We start from the raw sequence: 23,090 nt of genomic DNA, 5'->3' as shown, positions 1-23,090 counted from the left end.
CTGCACTTTATCTTTTACTGTGCCCTGTTGTCGTATAATGTTGTATCATTAGTTTCCCTGACAATGATTTAGCATTCAGCCGTCTACCCCATTGACCTGCGCTGTGTTTAAATGTAACCTTCTTTTAGCCCTAGCCATCATTTGTCACCTCGGAGCTGTCAAATGCACATAAATTGGAGATGACCTGACACAGCCAGCGAACGGGGGGACACAGAGGGACTGCAAAACAAAACGCAGGGCAATCAGCTGCGTCTATTGCATTTACATGGTCCGGGGAAGGTTAGCAAGTTGTTCCTGAAAGATTACCACCTCTAATTTCTTTGGGGAGGATGGGACCTTGGTTCCGCTGCCAAGCCAGCTTTTCAGGTCAGGGCCCCCTGAATGTTAACTAAGACCCAGGAGCAGGTCAGCAGGCAGGCCAAGGGACCAGAGGAGAGCCTGCGCCCTGCTCTTACACTGGTGGCCAGCAAGTCGTGCAGAAAGTTGCCATCCATCTTTGGCACACTGCTAATGATCCATTCTGGGAGATGTCTCTGGTTAGGAAAGCCATCCAGGTAGTTCTCCACTGGTGCCTCCCTGCCGCTATTAATGCAACACCCACTGTGAAATCTCTGCCAGCCAAAAAGACAGACTCACTACCAAAGATTCTCTCGTATTTCTTCAATAGGAGGAAGAACTGTTTGATGTCCTCGCAACTGCTTGTCAAGCCTCTGGTTGTCTTCTTAAAGCTACGCTGAGAGAAATGTTCATGTGGTGCCACAAAGGGCACCTTTTGCTTTCAGTTTTTTTACTTTTGCTTTGATCCAAATTATTGCGCTGCAACTATGTTTCTGCAACTGTTGGAGCCCTGCATCATGTTTTAAATGCCACTCAGTACATTTATACGTTGCAGGCAGCAAGACGTATAACTATATGTCTAATATAGTTATACGAACCTCTATATCATCTCTATGCTATATTACTGCGCTCACACACAAGCAAACAATAGTGGTGAAAACACTTATTACACCATTTGTAGACACACAATTCCTTAAAATTGTGAAATGTGTCCACATACAAACATGTAAACTAAAATTACATTAGTTCCAACTAGCTTCATTAGAAACTTAAAATCTATTGAATATTATTGAATTTTCATCAGCACTTATTCATATAAGATACGTCTCAATACCATGAAGACAAAAATAGCGCTAACATAATACAAATCAGCATTTTCATAATACACAAAAACCCATGTTCCCATATGATAATAAACAGGTCATACGCTGAAAAAATATCCAAATACTAATCGCTCATATTCTTTACTTTTGATGAGGGAAATAGAATTTATCATAATTAAAGAAGACAATGAACTGTCCTATTCTTCATGACTGTGCTCGTGTCATTTTATCTAATTTGGTTTACAATGAAATGGCCAATTAAAAACAACTTGTTAATAAAGCAGAAGACTGACTCGGGGGAACATTTCATTGGCAGTTAATTATGCGGTTTAGTATTCTCAGACGTTCTGAACAAGTGTACAGTGAGACGATGAGGCCGTTATTGTGACTCCATTTCATATTTGCATAACAGAAAACCATGTAATTTGGCACTATCGCCCCATGTAACGGCTCAGCATGTTTAGAAAAAGGCTATATGCAGAGATGCATTATCAGGAGATGGATTAATTTCCTATGACATAAGGTGGTATTCCCTTATGTTTGATTTCCGTAACATAAGTATAATCCTATAGTTATGTTTCATCTAAAATGTCTTTTATGAACTGAATTCTTCAAGCTTTTACTCATCTCCATTGACGCTCTCTGTTTCCGTGTCTTTCCTGGGGTAAATGATGCTTGAATAGCAGGGAGATCGCTCACTGTTAACCATATGGTTCGGTGCAAAAGGTCATCAGTGTTTCTGAGGGTTAATATCAAACACCCGAACACAGACAAGAGGGACACATGCATATTAATGACAGTCTATATTCTCTTGTGCATAGCAGGTAGATGGCAAATCATTTGGGGTTTTTTGGGGAGTGAATGTAGGCTACAATTTTTTCCTTGTACTTTCATCATAGTCTGTTCTACCTGCAGGCAAATATGAGATGAGGAATCAGATTAATAAAGAACAGAAGTAATTCTTTCTCTACTGTTTGCTCAAACGAATGGTAATAATAGGGATGTACTTTTGCTTGTCTTTCAGTCAGATATCAACAAGACAACCATCGTGTCACGAGATAGACTGAGAAGAACTGAACTCATAAAGTTTAAATATATAAACTTCACAAAGGGTTACATTAATAAGTGATTTTTCTCCTAGGTATGATTTTTCCACTTTCCTTTGTCGACATTTCTCTTTACATTGACAGTGAGCGGGACTGGTCTCCCCTCAGCGAGAATAAGAAATATTGGCTTTTAACAGCCACTTTAAAGCATATGGACGCTCAAGGCCATTCCAACATTGTGTAAAAGCCTAAAGGGATTCATACAGAATGTAGTCGTCCCCCCACCACCCCCGCCCAAATCTGAATGCGCACCAAAACAACTATCACTTTATGTGAGAATTAGCAAATAGTTATCATTTCTGTGACATAAAAGGGCCCATGCTAACATGCACTGAAATAATAAAATATTGAAAAGTCTATGAAACATAAATGTGAATTCTTGCTACATCTGTCTCTTGCTAATTGAGTTGCTACCAAGAATGTTAGTACTCTGGAGAATAATTTGTCAGTGCAAAACATCGAATGGACCAATTTATTGGTTGCTGCAGGCTGTAGAGTTCCAACCGTCTTTGATCAACCCTTTTAGGTCAGTAGCTCTCGAAATACAGAGAAGAGAATTACATAGCAGAGAAAATATTTCATCTTTTTAAAAGACAAGGAAAGTATTTTTGTAGTTACACTGTTTGGCTGTAATGGTGAATAAATTCTTTAGAGGGCTTGAAGCCAGAGCGGGGGGAAAATAGAAGCCTTTCGCGAACAATATTTATTGTTTTGTGTGGATGGTAACTTAAACATTTATCATAAAAAAGTGACAGAAAGAGTAATTATAAGTTTTGCTTTCTCTCATCACTCACTGGATGTAAGATGCATGCGTTGACAGTTACCGGTAGGCTTTTCTGACACAGTGCATAAAAAAGGCCGCTTCAAAGAGATTCGTGTTGGCTGAGGGGTTGACAATCTTTGACTTTGAAACATTCTTGGCATTTTGACAATGGAAGTGCTGACAGTTGTGTAATTGCTCAGTCAAGTGTCAAAAGTATATTTTTCCTAATTAATATAATCATCCTTTACAGTTAAGATGCTTGTCCTCAGTGAACCTGATGTACTGGAAAATGCACCGTTATCGTTGGCAGCATTCAATTACTTATTTTATCAGTGCGCATGAACAACATTACCTGAACTGACTGGCAACTCTGAATAACATAACCTAAATAATGAACAAATACTACAAATCCATGCAGTAGTTATGGTGGAAATAGCTTCAGTTTTAATAGGATGTGAAAAAAATGAGTCATCATTCCTGTGGTGGCATACATGCGTGACTTCATTAGGTAATTTGCATGTTGTGGTCCCAAAAGGCAAACAGGTAACTATAATATAGCCTAAGGTAACTATAATATGTATAATGGTGTTCGAGAATATTCTTAAATAATCCATGAATTAACATTACTCACAGCATCTGACAGTGAACTGTGGCCATTTGGATTTTTCTCGATTATCAGAATAAAAGTCAATAAAGTGCTCATTCATTTGTCGTATTTGTAGTTGTGAATTCAACGCTGACCACCCAAGAACTCTGTATATAAAGACCACGTTTACTGTTTGACTCTGCTTTAGCACCAGGCACCCTGGGCCTCGTCACCATAGAAATACACAACAAATAGTGACTTTTTAAAGCCGTTTGTTCCTGCTCACATTGTAACGTTTTACAGTAACAGGTGACAGCTGGATAAATCAAACAGCATTGGAGTTTCTAACATAGCTTCACTGCGATTAATGAGTGCGTTATGAGCATATTTTATAGAGCTTACGCAACATATTTTATTGTAATAAGAGTACAGCTGGCCTTCCTCTCATTAAGCCACTTTAGTTACTAAAAGGCAGAGTCGGTGCTGATCACCACCTTGCCCCATTCATTATACCTATGCATGGTCCCTCGGTCACGTGGCTGGAAACTGCAATTACGCTGGCAGTAAAAGGGGGAAATTGAGCAGTACATTTAAAAATGCTGAATTGGTTTAATTAATTTGGAAGAGGTAGACTTAGCTAGTGGAGGCCTATCCTCCTGTGTCCCTTCAGAAATGCTGCCTCAACACTGGGCCAATGCTTTGTTAGTCTGTGGATATAGCTTTGTTTGATTACATGTTCCCCCTTGTATTCAAGTTAACATATTCATGTAAAGAATTACAGTCTGTTACCAATCAGCAAACACTCTCGACTGTAAGATGGCAACAAACCATTATGAGAACCTAAAAACTAAGAAAATATCTGCTTAATACCAGACCATACATCTTTTAAAAAAGGTTGTATTCACGAAGGGATCAACGGGGGGGAAAGTAAGAATTATCTACTAAGAACAGACGTAATGAACTCAAACTGTTTAGTGTTTGCTTGAAATATATCCATAGTGAGGTCATGTAATACATTTCTACTCAAAACATTTCAACAAGGCCCTCCAGATAAGAGATCAGGTTGTACAGTGCACGCTACATCATTAGCTCACACATGTACAGTGTCTCAGAGGACCTTTAATTTGAGTAGAAAAAGTCTCTTCCTCTGCTATGAGGTTAAAGAGTGGGTGACAAGTGAGGAAAATCACAGCAGAATGCATTAATTAGATAGACCTAAAAGCATATTTATCAAAGGCTAAGCCATAAGGGAATTATCTCAGAAAGGATCCAATAACGACAGCACAGGTTAATAGAATAAAAGGCCTTGAATAGAATGTGTGCTTATACATAAAATATCAACCTGATTTCACATGTAAACGAATCATTAAGATGTGACAATTAAATGCTATGGCAAGCAGATCCTTAGCAACCGGAATGACCTTCATGTGGTTTGACAGTGACAATTGGCTTCTTATGTTCCCTCTGATTAAAATGTCAACGCCTTAATTCATCCCGCCATTTGAGAGGCTCCACATTGAAACGGACTGATATTTGCACAGCGTGAAAAGACTCATCGCATGACGTTGGCTCTACTGATGCCAAGAATAAATATTACATGAGCTCCTTTAATCGGGGAAAAACAGAACACAGAGGGAAATAAACAGCCCAGCGATTTCTGACTGAATCATCTAAACGGTGTCAATCACAAGTGAATATGGAGGGCTCCCGTCCCAGGTAGTGATGACGGATGACCCTTCAGTGGCGATTGAGGCAGGCGGAGCTGATTGAGAGAGCTTATCTTTACGGCGGAGCCATGGAATTGTTAACAGGATGTGATGGCTTGCGTCCGCCGGGTTGAGCTGGGAAATAAAGCTGTTGGGCTCGGGCTACCTTGCCATCATTCACAGAGGTAATGATCTCTGTCTGGCTCAGAAGTAAGTAATAGTCTGCCTCTGGGTTAGTAAGGGCGTGACACAGAGTCACTGACAAAGTTGAACTTGGATGGACAAACTCGGGGTCAAGACACTGCTCAATTTAAATACATTTAATTGGCAATTTAATAAAGAGTATTGAAAAACCTATGGTTCATGAAGTTTCAGCAAAAGATGATATCCCTGGATCTCTAGCTTTGACATTTTTTTTTGTAGAGGGCGTAATGAAAACACAGCTCTTTGTGTGCGTACAGAATGAGAGTGATCAGTGACAATGTTATTATAATTGATAGAGGAAATTACATTCATCAAGATCAAAATGGAGGCATGACTATGTTGCAAGGAAGCAGTCAAAGACCTAGCTCCACTCAATTATCTTTAGCAGGATAATTAATCAATTCAGTATGCACATCCAAGTCTCAGAGGCGTCTTTGAGATAATTGTTCTCATTGACTTGAATAATTATTTGTTTGCTGATTTAATCATTTTCGCGTTTGGAAAAACAAATGATCTGTGCCGGTACATACTCCGATGTTGTTAGGTGAAATTTGATGAAAAATGTATTATAGAATATGATACTGAATAACTGTTGTCATCATAAACCCTAATGCAGAACGTCTCTCATTGCAATCCACGTCATTATGTGTTGTTGTTGTTTTTTTCTTGAACCCTGACCTCAACTTCAAGGCCAATAAAACATGAATTGTGTCCGTCATGAGGCAACAATACAAACTCCACGGAATCAAGGCTAATATTTCTCAGCTATGAAGTTGGACCTGGGTCACAGACACAAAGTCCTCATATAATGAGTGGCATGTTGGAAACATTTGTCAGAGCCTTCAGTTCGCACCATTATGAGCATGAATGAGACCTTATGGCTACTGCGGCAAATGGCACAAATTAAGAGGGTCATTTTAGTGGCACTCACTACTATTTATCATGCCGTTTTAAATGTTTTGCTCATTTGTTTCCATTAAATATTTCATCGTCCCTTAAATATTCATTTAACTTCCTTCTAAATTTTTTACCAGTCTCTTTGCAGTTGCTATCTTTTTGCCTCCCTTTTAGGCTTTGCAATCATAAATAATTATTCATGTACACCCAGAAAGAGATTGCATAAAACATGCACATGAATCCTTTTTGTCTTTTCTCATTAGTGATATACTTCGAGTAGCCTAAATACATTCCGCTACCCCACTTATGGAAATTGGTTGGAGAACCCTCCTAATGACTCTGCTTCACAAATAGGTTACAGCTTCCATCTCTGATCCCAATGTTCGTCCCTCCTTTCATCATTCAAGCAGGGGTCTGCTACAGCGTCTCCGTTCTGGAGTTCTTGTATTCTTTTAAAAAGGAGACACATCCTGCATCAGACGATACTACTTTATTGTTTAAACCAACTGCAAGGCTACAGCGGAACTGTATGAACGACAATAGATGCCGCATGACACTTAAATGTGTATTGACGAGATTTACTCTAATGAACAATGCAACACAAACATAACAGAATACTGTTCTTTCACTGTCTTTTTCAATAAAATAAAAAAGGTTCCTTATTATTTATCATCTTAGAGCTAAAAACAAGCTTAAAATGATGTCAAATGTCATGATTAATCAAAATCTAACAATTTGTATTTTCTGTGTAATTTGGGGTATAAATGTGAAATAAATTAACAACAAAAAAAACCTTATTATCTGTGATGTGTGTGTTAATGCTAAGTCCTGGCTCAATAGATTTATCTTGACTAAACAGGCAACATTTGTCTTAATTTGTTAGATAATTGCAACATGACTCATTAGCAAACAGCACCATGGTGGAAGGTGGAAGGGAAGCATAAACTCTCAATTTGACTGGATTATCCTTTTGTGATGAGGCCTAATGATCCAACAGAGTAAATAGCAACGTGTTAATTAGAAATTACACTGAATGATCCGCTGCACACAGAGGAGGTATTAACCAGGCAGGATCATTATATTATATCTATAGCTGCCTTTTCTTTTCTTTTTTTATCATGAGGTCTGTTAGTTAAAGGGCAATTAGAACTATCCCCAAAAGAGAAATTATAGCACATTTGTTGCAGTTCCTTTTAATTTGGAAGTGAGTTCTGCTGAAAGCTCTTTAAAACTCATTAGACTGACATGCTCTACACTCTCCAAAATTATTTATTGACAAGGCCACACCTGAGGGATGACTGCGACCATATTCATTTGAGAATATCAATATCAAGGAACACATGTCATTTTACCTGAATTACATAGAAACAGCCTGCCACTATAATGAGACACATCTGGAACCATCTGGAAATGTCACTTAAATTTGATTTTATAATTATATTTTGCACATATGGCATCATTACAGCTCCAACTTTGGTCCTGCTTATGCTTCACAAGGGTTTAAATTACAGCAGATTGTTGTCAATAAAGGCATTCCCATCGACTGCAGTGTATAAATAAGTATCTGCCTCCACCTAGTGGCAAAGATTAGTCAGTGAGGGTAAATCCAAGACCGTGAAGTGTAACTGTTTCAAAATCAACCTATTGGAGGAAATGGTATAATAAAACACCCACAATTTGTATTACATGTAATGAAACAATTTAAAATCTTAATATGTTCTTTAATTTTATGTTAGTTAATGGTTATACTAACATGTATGCATGCTAGTATATTGTTATAATTATATAGCCCACCAAATCAATTCCAATTTTATTACACGATTATCATTGCATACAGTATTTATGTTACATATGATAATCACTTTGTTGGGGAGCCAAACCTGATGTGGTTTACTAAAATAGAAAATTAGGAATAGTCAGTAAAGAACACATATTAGAGACTAGAGTGCACAGAGGTTTATGTGATTTTAATTTAGCAGGGACGCTGCGCTGCTGTTGAATGCACATAGGATAAACTATGTTGATAAAATCATACAACACTCTATACAACTGATCCCAAATCAGCAGACAGGAACAACTTGATCAGATCACAATAGAAGAGCCCGAGACCAAGACAATTCCAAGTCCAACAAGGCACGAGACACCATCTAATGGTGAGTCCAGCACCTTAGAATGAACTTTTATAGGGCGGCTGAGCAGTGTGACACCCCGATAATTGGAGCACTCTCACTGGATACTCTGATCTGCCATTCCACAGGCAATGTCCCCGATCTACTCCAAGACAGTCCAAAAATGTCTTGAGCTCTCAGCATCTCAGGGCAAATCTCATGCACCCCTATGCCACCAAGTTTTAGGACTACCTCAGGCATATGGACGGGCCTTTCCTTGAGCCTTCAAACTCTGTCTCCTCCATGGATGATGTGTTCATAAGTTGTGTACCAACTTATTCAATTAAATCAATTATTTAGCTAGTGGGCTCCCCTCCCAGGCGAGGCTCCAGAAGGGGGACCTGCTTCTCTTTTCTAAGGGAGGTGCTGCAACTATTTAGCAGTGATCCTTAACTACAAGCACATTGCAGATGACTTTGGAGTCAGGCTCAATCATCGGAAAATCCATTACAGACAAGAGATGCCATCACTGTTTTCTCTCTTAGGCAATAGTCTTAATACATATCTTTTTACAGTCCATATACAATCTGTTCTTTCATGCAAGGCTGAAATCACAGTGGCCTGGCTCATATTTCAAGATATACTGTATATTTGTATACACAAATAAATATTAAAGATACAATATGTAATAGCATGGTACTCCATATTGTTATATTGTTGTTATCGGTGCATCTGTAACATCTGATAAACTCACTGAGTGCACAAAAGCTGGAATAATGTATAGAAAAACACAATATGAAAATATTCATGTAAAATACATAAAAAAGATCTATATGTAAAGTACGTCACTTAAATACTTAACGTAGTTAGACTTCCACTGTAACAGACGTAAGACTACAATTTAACTGTTACAATAAGTAGCCTACTAAAAGGTTGTTTTATTTACAGAATGAAAATGGAAATTAGACTTGTTGGAAAACACTGCTTTCATAGATACGGCTGCCATAAAAGCCCAGTAGGAAAAAAGCAATATTTCAATACAAATATCAACAGAGTCTGCAGTGACACTTCGGCATTTCACGGGGCAGGGGTGCCAGGTTTGATAATATCCCACAGAGCAGTGGTCAGAAACAAGACTCATATATTATCTAAATGTACTTATCCCTGACTCTAATTATATGACGTATATTTAACTACAGTTGGAGAGAAATGCGGTCTCATCAACGTTGTTTCGATCGTTTCAACGTGTGAGACGCCGAAAATAAGTTTTTTTTTTTTATAAGGTAGAATCCGATTTACGATATGCGATAATGAACACCGTCTTTATTCATATGGTTAAAACAATGCAACTAGATACAAAATATATTGTCATTTAGTGAGATTCCTTTCTGTGCTTTGTGTTTGAGATATGAAGGTACAAAGTTTAACCTGCGGGGAACACAACTGGCAACTTCATAGCACACACACACACACACACACACACACACTACCGCCGTCTGCGGTAACAACAGAGTGCTCCAGTTACTTAGCTAACGTTAGCGTTGTTAGAGAGCACAGTGGAGATACTTATCGGTGGACCCGCTTAGTCAAATCAGAGGACATTGACTTTATACGTTACATGGATCCGTTGTCTAACGCGGTGTCGTAGTTGACAACTGGCTTGGTTTTCTGGATTAATGCCGGCGTTTAGTGGACAACATTAGCTTGTCTTTCGCTGCGACTTAGTTAGCCAACTGTAGCACATAGGCTAGCGTGACTAACGTTCACAGGAGAACATTCTGACTTGGAGGAAGGAAGGAAGGAAATTGATAAGTAGGATCACTGCGCGACGCTGCTGCTTACACGAAGCTAGCATACTTGTTGGTGTCCATAGTTCACACACTGTGGCGCATTTAGAAAAGGTGACGCGCTCGGTGTGATATTTAACACTATTTGGTTAACACGATTGCTGGAAGTTGGCACCGCTAGCTGTCAACGACAACAGTCCTCTCGGCTAGCTTGCAAAGCGGACGAGAGCTAGCACGCTAGCCACGGACTTTTAAAGTTTTGACTCGGGACTGATTTAGGTGAACTAGTGGTGGGTTAACTTTTCATCGTCGGACTCTGGTGGTTCCGATCCGCTCTAACTAGCGCTAAGGGCGGCAGGCAGCGCTCATGGCATCGGATGTGATTGAGAGTGAAGCGGCGCTGAAGGGTCTAAGTGATCTAAATGCGAACAATAGCCCAGATATTGTCACACCCAGGAGGACTCATGCGGAGCAGGGAGACGCTCAGACGCCCAGTCCCTCGTCTTCTGGGGTGTCGGGGGAAGGCGACGAGGAGGAGGAATTTGACGAATTAGAGAATAGCACCGCGTCTACAGTTGAAAATGGAGAAGAGGCACTCCAAGAGAGTCCGTCCAAAACAAGAGGCACGCCACGGGACAGGTCAACTCCAGACAATGAGCAGGAAAAGCCGGGAGCAAGGAGCTCTACCCCACAGAGCTTCCCCCATCCACGCTCACCACCTGGACCCATAGGAAGGTCGGTAAAGTTATGTCTACGTGTTTGTGTTACATGTTGGCAACATAAAAACAATATTAGCTAGTTTCTGGTTTAATCTCTAGAATGTTGTTCTCTCCACCCCCCCCCCCCCCCCCACTTGAGCCAGATGACTGCCAATGTACTGGATTTGAAAGGCCAGAGATTAACCAGTGTAATTGCCACTATGCGTGCTAATTGCTACACCTCGCTGTTTTCTGATCCTCAAATTTGGACCTTTCCTTACAGAAAGCAAAAAGGAACAATACTGTTAAAGTGAATTCTTAGCATACGAACAGAGCAGGTCATATGATTCACATACCATATGCAGTTCCTGTATGTGTAGCTTAGCTGGGAAAGCAGGAAAAGTAGAAGCTGATTTTCCATTTATTTCCTGAACGCTGTACTTGTGGTTGAGACAATAACAGGAATACCTGTTTATGCTCATCTCTTGTCCAGACTGGGGTGGCAAAAATGACCACTGAGTTAAATAGGCAAGGCAACTTTATTTGTATAGCACCTTTCATACACAAGGCAGACTCAAAGTGCTAAATCAACAATTCTCTGCTCTCTTTTATTGAATTTTAAACAGCATGCTATTGTACAGGTGAAACTGTACAAAAAAAAATGTGGTCAAACCTTCCAGTTTAATTCAACTAAATGAGTGCTCTATTGTAACTATAGTTTTGAAACTGTCATTCATCTTTCCCACTCTTGAATGGATGCCACTTACACAAGGCTTGGTCTCCAGTACACTTTGATTGTAAGGTTGTTTTTTTTTTAAACACATTCCTGTGGCACTACTACTCTACCTCTCAGTTGGGTTTCAGACATAACGTTGGGATTAGCACTATGAATGAGCAAACTAAGCTTAACTTTTTGAAATGTTGAGGACCAAATGCCCAGAATGTTTTGTGTCTGGGAGCACAAATACACTTGTGTATGTGATTAATGCATCAAAGAGAGCTCTGTACAGCAAAGATACAGATACCATGATCAGCATTAGCGAGTAGCCTTATGGTTTATAAAGTAAGCCTCTAACATAAGCTTGTAAGCTTTTCAAGAAGCCAGTGATCTGATTATGTGGCCATTGGCAAGTTGCAAGCTGAAACTTGCAAAAAAGGCATAAATCACCTCACTTTTAAGGACTGTTGTGGTGGTATTTAAGAAGCACATAGAGCTTGGCATGTAAAGCGATTTTCACTGACTTGATATAATGCTGATCGGGTGAGTAACACCAGGGTTAACCACACCACATGGAAAGCTGTTATTACCCTTTATCATATAGTGAAGCCAAAGTGACCCTTTCCCCCCCAAAAACAAAGTTGCACGTCATACACAGTATGTCCAGCTGTGAAGCTAAAAATTGCCTTTTCAAACTAAAATCAGTGTTAAATAATGGGTGTTAGTGGAAAAAGTTGTCTGTGAACTGATTGGTCGATACATATGAACAATTTGACAATACATGACACACAATCTCTCACTAACAACTGAACTTGTTAGACTAATCCCTCTGTAGACAAATTAATATATAAATTGGGATTAGTAAGTATCGAGTTTACATTAATTAGCTCTAGAGGCTGCTGTTGGCCACCAGAGGGAAAGTATTATGGGCATTACACATCAGTAGGGCTTATGTGAATAATATACTAAGACAGTTTTAAGAATGAGATTTTATCCTTTGTCCAGTGAATCCATAAAATCCAATCAACTTTTTCCATTTCCTCACATTGTCTATTCCATTCAGAACACCAACTTCTCCACCCATGTTTGCTGATTGTATAAGTTGTTTTTTTGTCGCAAGTGTATCCATTAAGTTGTGGCGTTCCATCACTGTCACTATCCATATCCACTTACTTTGTTTTTAATGCCGACTTATTAACTCAAGAACAAAAATTACCTTTCACTCCTGTTCTACGTTTCCCCCCATAATCCTTTGAGGATCGTACAAGTCACAAGCAGCTGCTATCAGACAACGTTTTATGTGTTTGGGTTGTGTTTCTAATCTGCGCTGACCCTGCTCTTGATCGGAATCATTTTGTACAATAGGACCTTTTAGCAGCTAGAGATTGTTAACCATAACAGATGTCATAACCATTTTGTGTTTACTTTCCAAGCCTGGAGCGCCAAGAGTCAGTCGCCACAACAGAAGCTCGCCTACGGATGGAAGGAGTTGAACTGAAGGAAGAGTGGCAGGATGAGGACTTTCCACGGTAGTGTGAATACCTATAATGTCGTCCTACTTTATCCATCTATGGATGATGGATCACAGCTTTTTATCACATGTTTGTGTTTTCAAAACCACATGAAACATAACCCTACTGAAGGCATGATCCCCTGCTTGCATTATTAGGCCCCTACCAGAGGAGGAGGAGGAGCTTGAAGATGAACTTTTTGGAGGAACATCTGAAGAGATAGATCCTGGTAATAAAATTTAAAAAAATCAAACATTTCTTTACAATATTAAAGGACATGTTCACATTTTTTTCAAGTCTTTCTTAAAACTTGTTTGCCCTCATGCATGTCGAGAGAGTTGTTAGTCAATTAAGTCATTTTAAAGTTGAGCTGAAACGAATGCTGTGGCCTCAGCAGTCTGAGTTAACCATCAGCATAGCTGGAAGTCAAAACTCTTCTCAGAAAGTATTTTCTTTCTTCTTGCTGTGGAGGCCACTTGGTTTTTGTAACTCTGACTAAAAAGAAGTGTCATCTTAGCTTTGGCTGAACTTGAAAGTTGTTTTCTCATCTAATCAGAACCTACTCTTGTAAAAAAAGAAAAAAAAGTTTTACCAACTGTATAACCACCGAGGATTTGGCATCTCCCCCAGGCTATGCAAAGGACCGTGGCAAGAAAGCAAAGAAGAAGCTTGCAGCTCCAGACATCAGTCTTACACTCGACCACAGTGAAAGTTCTCTTCTCTCTGATGAGCTGGATGAAAGTACAGAGCTGGACCTCGACGAAATAGACACACCTTCAGACAATAGCAATGAGTTTGAATGGGAAGGTAAGACCTTTACATAATGCAGTGACAATGATGACAGTTTCAGTACAGGTGCAAAGATGCTTCCAAAGTGAACCCAGATGAAGTCTACAGTTATGGAATACATTTATGAAGGGATTTACCCTTATTGCGTTGATGTGTTGGTTTGAAACACAGAAGCATACCAGTTTTTGGTTTCCAGGTTCCTGGATCCATTGGTATTTTCCTCTCTTGATTGTACAGGTTTGGGGAGGCAGCAGACCGCCTTAAGTGTAGTTAATGTGCTTTGTTGTTTTTGTGTTTCCACACCGCTGCCTTCCTCTTTTTCACTCGGAAGAATTGTTTCCATTCTCAGCCTGGAAATTGGCTACAAGCCAGCAACAGGTTTCTCTCTTCCTTATGGTAAGGTCTCTTGGACAGCCCCCATTTTGTTCTGCCAACCATCAGTCAATCAACTCCTATTGTCCAGATCATGTTCTGACCTCAGTTGTTTTAACAAATCATAGGGAAGTTTCGTGCTTTGTACACATTTTCAGTTGATGTTTTTGTGCATGTCATCATTCCCTTTTCTTGAAATTCTTCTACGTTTGAGGAAACAATCAGTCGCCAAACTTAAAGGCAAAGACGAAGTGGTTCAAGCTACACAGTTCTGCTGCAGTTGTCTTATATCAACCATTTAAAAATTTCACAATATCACAGGAAATGACACAATAAATGAAGAAATTAAAATGTCTGCCTGCTGAATTTAGCCTTTACTTGGAGACACATTCCATTTGGTATCATAGTAATTCAATCTTATGATTTCATAAAGGTCTTCCCAGTCATTTCCATTTGAAATCTGTATGTGGATCAGTGTTCTAAGGAAGAAACAGCTCAACGTGTTTGATTTGGTATATTCTGGAAATGGGCCGCTCACACGGATCTTCATGATCATCGATGTTCCGCTATTCACTTAAATTTGATTCTGCTTGTTGCATGACATACGATCATTGTTTGATGTCTACATGATGCATGTAATTAGACATTGATATGCACAATTAGACGATTCGAGCAGCTTTCTAAACATCCTACAAACGAGGCACACAAGTGCTCTGGAATTTCAGCAGTGTTTGTTCAACACATTGATTTCTCATGCAGGGAACAATAGTAGGGTTTTTCAACCAGGAAATGGAGTTTAGTTACATGGAGACAGCGAAGTTGAGATGTGATTGTTGGTGTTGATTCAAGAGAAAGCATGCTGTCCAGAAATAAAAATATATATATTTTGATCAAAATAGATCTGATTTGATGACATTAGAGATCCCTCACACACATGGGATGTAGCTTCCAAGCTTTGGGTTAACATGCCTCCCCTCTTTTTAGATGATCTCCCCAAGCCGAAGACCACTGAGCTCCTACAGAAGGGTGTGGAGTCGGTCCAGGAGTACTCCGCCTCGGAGGAGAGGGAGGAGGGTCGGCGCTGGCGGGTGTTTCGCATCGGAGACCAGGAACACAGAGTGGACATGAAGGCCATCGAACCTTACAAGAGGGTTATCAGCCATGGAGGTCAGGCATTACATTCTGAACGTTGGCATAAATACAGTCATATGTTTCTTGATGAACAAGCTATATTACATTGTGGTGTTTGACATGAGTTTACCAGTCAGTGTCAAAAATATGAAATATATTTTGCAATGCATATAGTGATGTGATGAGGAAACCTCAATTCGTCACGTTTGATCCTTCACTGCAGGTTACTATGGAGACGGTCTGAATGCCATAATTGTGTTCGCTGTGTGCTTCATGCCTGAAAGCAGTCAACCAAATTACAGATACATCATGGACAATTTATTCAAGTGAGTGTGTATTGGATTTCCCGTGGCCTTGTGAGCGAACGTTTTCGATCCCGCTCTAATGGAAGTCCCCCGTTTCCTGTAGGTATGTCATCGGCACGCTGGAGCTTTTGGTTGCCGAGAACTATATGATTGTGTATTTGAATGGGGCAACCTCTCGGAAAAAGATGCCAACCGTGGGCTGGCTCAGAAAGTGTTATCAGCAGATTGATAGGAGGTGAGTCTGAGTGGCCACTGCACTCAAAGTCATTTTAAAAGCTTGAGGTGAATCCCAAGAACACCATTATTTGTGAAACCTGGTAACGTCGTTGACGGCTTCTCTCACTTTTTTGTACAGGTTACGGAAGAACTTGAAGTCTTTGATAATTGTCCATCCCTCTTGGTTTATTCGCACCCTGCTCGCACTCACAAAACCTTTCATAAGGTAACTCTAATGTTAAAGGTCGCTAGAATAATGATATTAAGCTCTTCCCTGCTAACCTTTTAGATTCTGACATCTGCTGTTTCTTTCCACAGCTCCAAATTTAGTCAGAAAATCAAGTATGTGTTCAGCTTGACAGACCTTGCAGAACTGGTCCCAATGGAGTACGTGTCCATACCAGAATGTATCAAACAGTAAGTATGCTCCACCCAAACACAACTGTCCTGTTAAAAGTCAAAATGTAGGCGTGTGCAAGCTAATAAATATATATCCTCGGCCATATCACAAAATGTTCATTTGACCCTGGTTTTACACATGAGTGATGAAAAGGTGTTCACGGTCAATTCCAACAATTGTGAATGCATTCACATAATATTATGTTCAATATCAGGACGGTTTTTGGATCAGCAAATAAATGAACTACATCAGTAGAGTTCACCTTCCATTTCCTCCTTTCGTGAGATTTCCTCCAATCCCCACCAAATGTGGTACAAATTATAATTCAACAGAAAATGCTCTTCCGGTTTTTCCTCTAATTTGTTCCCAAATTCTAGCAGGTATTCTATGAAAGTTTGTGCATAGACATAACCTGCAAACATGAGGGTACATTTCATCTGTAGGTGGTGCTACAGCAACATTATGCCTTTCCTGTGTGGCTGGCCACTGTGTCGGTGTTTATGAGTCTGACTCACTTGTAATTTTGCACAATTCAGCTTCATCCAGAGCCCTAATATTACCAGGCAAAAGTTAGGAATGTTCCAAAATGAGAGCGGCTATTTAAGAGAACATTTGTCATGTCCTTGTGTTAACCTTTGCCAAACTCTTGAGCTCGTGCTGGCAAATTGCTCATGCTGTATTCCTCCTTTTATGTGGCTTAAACTGAGGTGAGGTCTTGTATCCACGTGGCTTTTGACAAGACTTAAAATACACCTCATCTTATCGAATGTTTTTGCTCTTTTGGATGTCTAGTTGCTGTTGGCTGTGTAATTCTCCTTTCTTTAACCCCGTTTCCCTGCCCCCTCTTAAGGTTTGACGACGAAAAAAATAGGAAAAGCCATAAAAGGTATATGCACTTTCACCCAGGGTCAGTCTCAGCATTTTTTTTTCTTTTTTTTGCATTTTACAAAACTAACAACGAAATGATCCAACACACGTCATTCTGCGTGTTTTGTAGTTGGATGATTTTCTATCACCTTCTCGCCAAAACCAACAACTTTCCTCCCCAAATGTCCCACATTTTCCTCACAGGAGATGAAGGACATTCTGTTAAAAGCAGATAGAGGAGGCTGTTTGATTGGTTTCCAAAAGCAGGTGGCTTGGTGATTGTTTAACTAATGATCCCATTTCTGAGCCAATTCTGTGAAGTTAATTTCAAATTTTTTCTCTATTTATTGCCTCAAAATAATATCAGCTATGTATCTGGTCTGGAATATCGGTATGTGGTTAAAACACACCATGTACCTTTTTTGTAGCCCATTTTAAACCCACAGTCTCCAACGAACTGCTGAATTATTGATCAATGTCAGGAACAAGTTGAAATAGTTTTGAGGTAAATGAATTCCTGCTTTCTGATATTAAAGTCGGGACACTTATTTGCATGTGTCTTTTTATTTTTCAAAAACCAGGTTTAGAATTTGATGTGCTTAATGTTGGGTAAGTCTGTTCGTGTTTGTACATCTTGACTGGTGTTGAACTACAAGGAAGTAGCTTGTCTTAGTCACTGTGGTTTTCTGGTTGCACTGTAACCGTGTCCTCACATGGTTCCCCCCAATAACTCCGAACACTCGGCTTATTCACTCTCACAGCTCTCTTTGCATGACTCACTGCATACCCACTCCCTCCTGATGTTTAGTAACTGCTGCACACGTTTGTCAGCCTTCCTCAGTCACACAGAAATATGCTGTGCAATACTGACGGGTAGTGAGTGTGAGGCTATTTATCTGCAGATAAACATCGTGGCATGTTAGAGAACTGGAATAACTATGGGATTGCAGAGAGGATGTATTTTGTATGAAACTCTGCCACGATTGGCTGCACTTTGGTGTTTCTAAGTGGATTGACAAACTTGCAAGATGAACGCACTAAAACCCTCACATTGCCATGGAGTTCTAGCTTACAGCCTCAACTAAATGGCATATTTCAAGCACAAAGGTTGCACTCATTATGTGGGTTGATAATAATAATAATACAACTATTTGCAGTGTGTTCTGGGGATGATGAAAGTGATCTGTGCCCTAACATGGATTTTGATCTTCTGCAGTACAGACTACAAGTGTACATAAGTGCATTTGTCTTGCAAGGTTTCAAGGGAAGTAACAAAATTACACAACTTATATTGGTGGTGTGTATTTCCTGGATATTTAAAGTGCTTCCAGTAGAAATATCTATTGATAATAGGCATTTGTTTGTATGCTGAACATGAGTCGGGTAAGTCCATAAAGGTGCAAACGCAACACTCACATTCCAGGATGTGATTGTGTGAAAATTGTCGATGGGCGGTGTAATAGTGTGTTGTAACTTTGATTATCAGTCATCTTCCCGCTGTTAAATGACAAGCCATCACTGACAACTGTTGAATTTGTCTGCAGAATCGACCAGGACGCGCACGGCAAAGTGGAGGTCGCAGCTGCTGCTGTTCCAGAGTGACCCTGCTGGCGCTGCAGATGTGGAGGAGAGGAGGACGTTTGTTTCCAGCAGCCGCTCTTATATTTATGTTCTGGGCAACGTGACTGAAGATTTAGCTCTTTGCATAAAGAAAGTGCCTTTTTGAAACTATGCTGCCTGTTACACTGTGGAACTTTTCACAGCTGCGTCTTCAACGTTTTTTCACATGCTGACTGAAATGTTTTTAATGTCTTTTTTTTATTATTATTATTATTTACTGCCGATATATCATGTCAAACTTAGCTTATTGGTGTTCTCTAATTACTGGTGTATCTACACGTTATTTAAGGCACTCTGTTACAAATAGTTGATGCATGTTCTGCTTTATTACATCTAAATATATATTTATATTCAAAAGGTGACAAAGGAGATAAATTAATATATTTTTATGGTTGCTCTGATTTTAAACTGCATTTTAGGTCTCTGACCCATGGACTGGCATTTCACAGAACAAGTTTTGACAGCACCTTTTTCACTGTTCACTGTTGATGTTCTCTATCAAAATCCTGCCTGGGGAAAATAAAGTTGTATCTTTTGCCCCTCACTTGAATGTGCTCTCTGACTTGTGGAGGGAGAACATTTGTGAGAGCAAATATCTGAAGCAAAGATGTAGGTCTTAATGTAACATTTCCTCCAAGTAAAGTCATGGATCCACATGATTGTTTTGTTTGGTTGTTTTTATTCCATTTAGTGCCAATTTTGTCACCAAATTGCTTGTACATGTCTTACACTTAAAATCCACTAGATGGCATCACAAATACAAATTTCACAGAAATCAAAGGAAGCAAGATCCGTAACAAAATCTTGACAATAATATAAATATGGACAATTACAAATTATGGATCATGAAGAATTACTGACACTAAAAGCCACATAATATAAAACATCCCATGAAAAGAATATCTAATGACAAACGGACAATTAGAAATTATAGATCATAGCAATTTACTGACATTTAAAGCCACATAATATAAAACATCCCATTAAAAGTTAGTAATATTAAATATTTTGAAAATAAAATATATATTTCAGTATAAAATCGTTTTTTATACACATGTTATTGTTATAGTTTCAATAATATTTACCTGTCCTAATTATGAACTTGATGTAAAATACGTTAGATTTCAAATGATTCCACACTTTACAAAATGGTGGAGTATTGATCTGTTAACAGTGAGTCATGTCTTAAAGCTTTGATGCGTAGAACTGACTCCATGCATCTAATGGAAACATCATCAACCTCAGGATCAAACTTATTTGCAAAGAGATGATGTTGTCTCAGGAGCCACGGGAGTTCACCTGCTCCGTACACACAGACTGATCTTCTGTAAGCACCGGTGCACGGATTGTACGGGGCTCCGGCTTCGATATCTCCTGCTAAGTAGCTCCACTTCACCACACGAGCGAGGGATTGCATGTCCGACGCGTCATACTTGCCGTTGGAAGGCACTGATCCAGGAACAGAGGGCATTCTCTGCAGAGTGGCCCACAAGTGCTCGTCGGGGCTGTACGTGTCCCTCTCCCACTCCAGAAGCTGCTGAACCTCTCTGTCCTGCATCACGTGTTCCACAAAGGCTCTCGTGACCACAAAATAAGCATTTCCTGTGAACATAGGGCTGCTAATGGGTGGGGGGGTTTTCCTCACATCTGTCTTGGTGATAGTGTTCGTTACGTTGTAATGATACAGCCAACGGCCTTTCTTGTAGTCATTTGTGGCCTCGGACTCCATGCTGTTTCTCCCATTGAGGGCCTTCAGTGCCTGAACCATCTCTCCATTGGTTTTGATGGGGAAGTCTGTCCCGCAGGTGTTAAGCAGGTACCTCCACCGGACGTGCGAGTTCAACAGATCTTTCATGCAGTTCAAATCTGCCTGCACACGGGACCACGAGGCATAGACCACTCGTTCTAATTTACCGGCTACAAAGACATTAGGAATGCAGGAAACAATTGCCTCAACAGCCTTCTGAAATTCTGTAGAGGATTTCTGGTCCACGTGTACACAGTATATGTTCTGAGGAGTATAAACAGCTCGTAGAAGTCGCTCAAACATCTCAATCTTGTCATGGATCACCATGGAGTAGGCGATGGGAAAATCCTTTTCCTCCTCACTGAAAGGCTCTGTTATGAAACCTCTCTTTTCAATGTAAGATGTGCAGTCCTTTGTCAAATTAAGGTAGAAATCCTCAGACAAAAGACTTTGTCTTTTCTTGGATGACAGAAGCACATTCAATGCATCATGCTTGCCCTCTGCGTTTCCACTGACGATGGCTGAGCAGCCAGGCAGGTCAATAGAGAACTGCTGTGGTATTCTGAGATCAGGCAACGACTGCCAGTTCCATGCAGTTTCCCAAAGGACAAAAGAAAGGAACATACCCACGAGGATGAGAGAGGGGTTCCTCAACATCCGGCTCTTCAACAACCTTGAATAACTCATGTCCTTGCTTTAACACAAGCGAACTTGCTTGTTAAAGTTTCGGTTTCAGTACCAGTGAGGCATGGCTTAATGTCAGGAACACATGAATCAGCCCCCTTCAGTAGGCGTGTCAATGTGTGGAAGGAATTTCCTGACTATTGTTGATCGGACGGGATTAGGTCCTTTTCCTTCCTACTTCTTTGTTTGATGGAGCTGGATGGATCCGCCTCATGCTACCTCTAGTGGTGCAAACACTTCCAAGATTCAAAACAGAAAAAACATCTGCCAGAAAGGCCGAGAACAGAGAAATGGTCTGTTGTCACCACCTGCAGAACCATTCCTTTATAGGGATGGCTTGCTAATTGCCACTCGTTTCCACCTGTGGTCTGTTCCATTTGCACAACAGCAGGTGAAATTGATTCCCAATCAGTGCTGCTTCCTAATTGGACAGGCTGATATCTTAGAAATATGATTGACTTGCAGTTACATTATGTTGTTTTAGTGTTCCCTTTATTTTTTTGATTGTACTTTGAAGCGTCTTCCTCATGACTGAGATGGTCCGGTAGCTGGAGTCTAGGGCTCTAGGACATCATTTACCGGCTTCCACGGGTCTTCCAGCAACAGCTCCACGATTCTCGGATCTCCACGCATCTCCGAAGGTCTGGAGGACACAGACCTTCAGAGACACCAGACTTTGAGGCACCTAAACACAACTGGAAACTGATTCAACACCTTTGTTTTACTGAGAGCCCTGCTCGGGGTAAAAGATGACACCTCATCTCTTCCTCCCCTCTAGGAGTCATAAATTAACGACCTGGGGCCTCATTTATAAAGCTTGCGTACGCACAAAACGGGGCTGGAAACGTGCGTACGCCACTTTCCACGCAAAGGTTGTGATCTATAAAAACCAAACTTGACGGGAAAGTGTGCGTACCCGTAAGCAAACTCTGAGGCATGCGTACCGGTACGCACATTCTGGAGACTGGAGCGATACAGATGTCAGATTGTAGGAAGTAAACGTGAGAAGAACTATTATAGTTTTGATGACTCGCACACATTTAATTTCACTCCATATCATACGTTAGATCAGGGGCGTCAATTGAGTATGGCAAGGTATGGCAGCTGCCACACCTTGGCTCCAGGGGAAAATGTAAATATTCTTTTTTTTAATACATTTATGGAATTACTCTGTGTCAATTTGTATTGATTAATCTATTATTTAATACATATAAATTAACTACAAGTGAAAATCAGAACAACACAATCGATTTCTCTAGATAGTTGACCTGGTATGTTCACGTGATATTGTTGCAATTACATAACCCTGCCGCTGGATGCATAACGGCGCATTTGACTGAAATGATTGATTAACGTACGTAGTTAAGTGTTATGTTAGAATGTGAGTGAGACTGCATTTGAAAAAGTTCAAATTTTCCTAACCACACAGATAAGCTACATAGCAGACTTGTCACTTTGTTATGATTATTTGCTGGGCATGTATATTGATTGATACTGTAGTTAAGTCATGTGACTAGTAACCTTGCCATTCCTTAGCTTTGGCTGAATTGACGCCACTGAGAGGGAGTGAATTCTTTTTTTTACTGACTTGTGAACAAAGGGATATGGAGGACAGGAAGTAGAAACGTTATTTCATGACGAGGCAGAAGATGCTTGGTGTCCTGTCACAGTGTCCTGAACAATTAATGACGAAACAATACAATAAAATTAACATA

At 40.1% G+C, this 23,090-nt stretch overlaps 2 protein-coding genes across 5 annotated transcripts; one reads left to right on the top strand and one right to left on the bottom strand.

Annotated features, from left to right (window-relative positions):
• Positions 1–10,032: 10,032 nt before the first annotated feature.
• On the top strand, positions 10,033–19,603 carry bnip2 (BCL2 interacting protein 2; the record flags this gene model as incomplete). Of its 4 annotated transcripts, XM_084018580.1 has the most annotated exons (12): positions 10,034–11,052; positions 13,167–13,262; positions 13,403–13,473; positions 13,875–14,051; positions 15,390–15,572; positions 15,760–15,862; positions 15,945–16,076; positions 16,197–16,283; positions 16,376–16,474; positions 17,308–17,343; positions 17,906–17,933; positions 18,869–19,603. In XM_084018580.1, exons 1-11 carry the CDS (start codon positions 10,685–10,687, stop codon positions 17,916–17,918), a joined length of 1,365 nt encoding a protein of 454 aa, XP_083874706.1. In that variant the 5' UTR covers positions 10,034–10,684. The 4 variants fall into 4 exon arrangements, with proteins under 4 accessions (XP_083874704.1, XP_083874706.1, XP_083874705.1 ...); XM_084018578.1 differs by lacking the exon at positions 17,906–17,933 and having other exon boundaries at positions 10,033–11,052; XM_084018579.1 differs by lacking the exons at positions 17,308–17,343; positions 17,906–17,933.
• A 475-nt stretch (positions 19,604–20,078) lies between these two features.
• LOC311018505 (beta-1,3-galactosyl-O-glycosyl-glycoprotein beta-1,6-N-acetylglucosaminyltransferase 3-like) lies at positions 20,079–21,348 on the bottom strand (the record flags this gene model as incomplete). The annotated part of the gene is made up of 1 exon (XM_084017503.1): positions 20,079–21,348. One exon carries the CDS (start codon positions 21,346–21,348, stop codon positions 20,086–20,088), a length of 1,263 nt encoding a protein of 420 aa, XP_083873629.1. The 3' UTR covers positions 20,079–20,085.
• Positions 21,349–23,090: the final 1,742 nt, after the last annotated feature.

Source organism: Eutrigla gurnardus (assembly GCF_963514095.1).
Source record: "Eutrigla gurnardus genome assembly, chromosome: 9".
Lineage (NCBI taxonomy): Eukaryota > Metazoa > Chordata > Actinopteri > Perciformes > Triglidae > Eutrigla > Eutrigla gurnardus.
The sequence above is the reverse complement of the archived record's forward strand: the minus strand, read 5'-3'. Positions and strand labels throughout refer to the sequence as shown.